Raw genomic sequence first — 4,200 nt, forward strand, 5'->3', positions numbered from 1 at the left:
AATTTTTAACTTACTGCCCTCACAAATTAATAAAATAATAACTTTTGTTTGCTTGCCAATGGCAATATGCTTCATTATAAAAACTCTAAATTTAAGAGTCAATTTCAAACATATTCTTGTTGTGTTTTTATCTTCTTGACGTTTTCTTCAAAAAAAAATAAAAATAAATAAATAAATAAATAAAACAATTTTACATTAATCTTACTATTTAAAAAACCACCTTTATCCAAACATGCAGAGTGTGGAAGTGGAAGGCACAAACTAGAAATTCCCATTCATCTTATAATAATATTAACCAGAATGCGCAAAGTGACAGAATCAACCCACCTTTAAATTATAGCCGTCCGATGCTTCACTTGGCCTCAATATTCAAAGCTTTCAAGTTAATTGAACGGTCAGGATCAAACAATCGCTTGAAGGCCGCTCCCTCTTCCCTCTATATATACCTTTCCACTCTCCCTTCGACTCTCATCAACAAGAAATTCTTCAAACTCTTCTCTCTCTCTCTCTCTCTCTCTCTCTAGGTTTCTTCAAATTTCTCTCTCTGAATCCCAATTTTAAGCTTAAAAATGGCGACACAGGACGAATTCACAGCTCTCGAGCTCATCAAACAACACCTCTTCGGCGAGCTCTCTCCTATTGCGAGCTCTGTCACGGATCTCAGCAACACCAGCTCGAATTTCACGTCATTTGATTGTAGTAGCAGTGTCAAAACTGAGGTTACGACTTCTCAATCTGATTCTCTCTGTTCACAAACCTCGAGTTGTGAATCTTCAAATGTAATCTCCAATTTTCTGAACTCGAACGAAGTTAATATGACTTACCTTTTCGATTTCGTCCCCAAATCGATCAATTTTGAACACAATGGAACTGATTTCTTTGAATTTGAATCGAAGCCTCAAATAATCGATCTTACGTCCCCGAATTCAAGTTCTCTATCGAGCTCGAGCTTGAGCTCTATCGATCGTAGGCCGTCGCTGAAACTCGATCTGCCTCCGGGGAAGAAATTCGAGTGGTTGGAGTTTGGAGAGCCTGCTAAGCCGGTGGTTTCGGTACAGAAATCGTCGACAACGGAGGAGAGGCAGCACTACAGAGGCGTCAGGCGACGGCCGTGGGGGAAGTTCGCGGCGGAGATCCGAGATCCGAAACGCAGAGGATCTAGGGTTTGGCTAGGGACATTCGACACCGCCATTGAAGCTGCGAAGGCTTACGATAGAGCCGCATTCAAGATGCGCGGTAGCAAAGCGATTCTCAACTTCCCTCTCGAAGCAGGCAAATCGTATGGCGCCGCCACCGCCGCCGAGAACGGCGGCAAGAAGAGGAGCAGAGAAGTTGCGGAAACAACCGAAGAACGGCCGGTGAAGAAGGAGAAGTCGCCGGAATCTGACGTATCGGCGGTGAGTAGTAGTATGACGAATTGTCCGTTAACGCCGTCGAGTTGGACGGCGGTGTGGGAATGGGAGGATCCGCAAGGGAATGGTATATTTAACGTCCCGCCACTATCGCCGTTATCTCCTCATCCACTTTTGGGATATCCACAGCTCATGGTCGTGTAATTTGAGTCTAATATTATTGTTAAAAATATTAAAAATTATTGTATATTAAGCTCCAAAATTCACACAAAAAAATGTGTGATTGTTGAAGTTGTTAAGATCATAATACCTTCTTGTAACATATATTTTAGCGTGTTTATAAGATTGTTTTTAAAAGTAAGTTAAAAATTAATCTTTAATTTTTTTTTGAAAAAAAATATATAAAAAAATATACAAGTGATATGACAAAAAAAAAACCAAGTTTTTTTAAAAATATTTCAACCTCTTTATTAAAAAAGGTCATAGCAGCCGTTATCAGCCGTGAAGTTTCCAAAATATATGAGAACTATATTTTGAGCAAATTAACTAATATTTCAACATTGTTTGTAAAATTTAAAAAATTAATGATATGTTATGTTTGGATTTAAGATTTCTTTGAGAGAGAAAAAAAATGAGGTAATTAAATTTCTTCCATTTCTTGATATTTTAATCAACAATTACGAAATCACATGTTGTTGTTTAGATTAGTGCTAAAATAGTTGTATTTTTTTTTCTTTATTGAAATATTTATAAATTTTTGTCAATTTTATTTAGGTCTTTTAGACTGAAATATCTTAAAATTTTAAAATTAAATTGATCAAATTTGAAAACAATAATTCACGGCAAAAAAAGCTATGGTTTGGCAGGGTTTTCATTGTTTGACACATGTTTAAGGGTGCAATTTGGGTGGACCCAATTTGAAAAATTCAAGCCGAATCTAATATTTTTTAGGACATAAACAAATCAGTTGAAAGATAAAAAGAATTATAAAGTCATGAAAATATTTATCAAATCAATTATTAAAATTGATAAATTTTATCACTAATTTGAAATATGTTTTGAAAAAATACATTCAATTGTAATTTTTCAAAATAAATTTGGTTCAAGCCTAGTGTTAGTAATGGGCGCCCATGTGGCATGACCATTTAAATTTAACATTTGATCCTTATCCAAATAGGTTTTGATTTTGAAATCAAACCTATTTAGGATAACCACTCTTGAAACAGACGTTATCAGTTTGAACTGATATAGATAGATATAATATATATTAGATATTATCTGTATCTTAACTGATATGGATAGATATTAAAATATATTAAATATCTGATATGGTTATGGGTAATCTGAAGAAAAAGAAATCAACGTAGTCTGTTTTTCTACCCACATTCTGACTCTCTCCCAAAAAAAACACAACGATCAAGTCTTTGACACTGTGGTTGCTGTGGGTGATATTCAATCTGTGATATCACTCCACTGCTGGGTTGGTTCAGAAAGAAGTTCCCTGGAAGCACGTGATTTATCCAAGAAGGTATGATCTGATTATTTTAATCCGCTGCATATTCTGTATTTTTGAGTTTACATTAGCAGCCAAGCCAGCCGAGGAAAACGGCGCGGCTCAGCACGCGGCTCGGCTCGAGGCTCGGCTCACGGCTCGGCTAGCGGCTCAGCGCGCGGCTCGGCTCGCGGCTCAGCGCGCGGCTCGGCTCGCGGCTCAGCGCACGGCGCGCGTGCGTGGCGCGGAGGGCGCACGCGTGACTGCGCCGCTGACGCGCGCGTGAGAGCGCGTGCAAGCGCGTCGGGTGAGCAGCTGGCGCGTGGAGGCGCGTGGCTGCGCGTGGAGGCGCGTGGAAACGGCCCACGGCGTCAGGTGGCGCGTGCAGGCCACGCGCCGCCTTCCAGGGTGTTTTCTGGTCCGATTTTTGTACTGCCGGACTCAGAATTAAGTTTTCTACATTCTGTAAAATTTTGAAAATTTTCAGAAAATATAAATTATTTTTCCTGTGTTAATAATTCATTTTTTATGCTTTAAAATGATTCTGGTATTGCATAAATAATTTTCTGGGGCTGAAATATTTATTGTAGACTTCTGAAAGGTTTTATTATTTACTGGTAATATTGTCTCATTTTATCAGTTTCTGGATTTTTTATTTCTAATTTTATGTGTATTTATTAGTCATTTAAAATTCCAGAATATTTCAGAAAAATTTCAGAATATTTCAGAACAATGTACATTTTAATTTTGGCATAATCTGAATATTGTTTCTGTTTACTAGTTTCTGGATTTATTTTATTTCTAATTTTATGTGTGTTTAATTAGTTATTTGAAATTCCAGAAAATTTCAGAAAATTCCAGAAAATTTCAAAAATGATGTACACTTTAATTATGGCATAATCTGCATATTAAATACATTTTTTTTGGTTTTTTAATATGTTGCAATTAAAGCATGATTATTTATTTATTTATTTATTTGAATTCCATCATTAAATAAATATAGCATGAGTTGTTTGCAAATTTATATTGAGATGCTATTGTATGGAATTTATCATGCTTTGTATATGCCATAAATAGTGGGAGATTGTTTGATTATTTTTTGCGCATGGAATGAAATTAAATTTTGATAATTATCACTAGAGGCGCAAGAGATGATTACGAGCATAGCAAATTTTCGATCTTGAGACATGTGTAAAATTATCATTATTTAATTTAGATTCTTTTTTGCTGCAAAATATTTTGTTTTGTGTTGCTATCATTAATATCCCCTGCGCATTTTTATTTACTCTGTATGTAGAAATGGCTGCTAAGTCAGTGGTGGCAGACTTAACTAAGGGAGAGAAATTGGATGGCGAC

General features: G+C 36.5%; 1 protein-coding gene across 1 annotated transcript; it reads left to right on the top strand.

Moving 5' to 3' along the window:
* Positions 1–438: 438 nt before the first annotated feature.
* LOC114310537 (ethylene-responsive transcription factor 5) lies at positions 439–1,732 on the top strand. The gene has a single exon (XM_028256581.2). The coding sequence runs from the start codon at positions 570–572 to the stop codon at positions 1,554–1,556; it is 987 nt and encodes a 328-aa protein (XP_028112382.2). The 5' UTR covers positions 439–569; the 3' UTR covers positions 1,557–1,732.
* Positions 1,733–4,200: the final 2,468 nt, after the last annotated feature.

The sequence above is a fragment of the Camellia sinensis genome, chromosome 11 (genome assembly GCF_055761805.1).
Source record: "Camellia sinensis isolate YWXY chromosome 11, ASM5576180v1, whole genome shotgun sequence".
Taxonomy (NCBI): Eukaryota; Viridiplantae; Streptophyta; class Magnoliopsida; order Ericales; family Theaceae; genus Camellia; species Camellia sinensis.

What these genes read in the sequence shown, in the direction of transcription:
- LOC114310537 (XM_028256581.2), top strand. Translation starts at nt 570, where the DNA reads ATGGCGACACAGGACGAATTCACAGCTCTCGAGCTCATCAAACAACAC.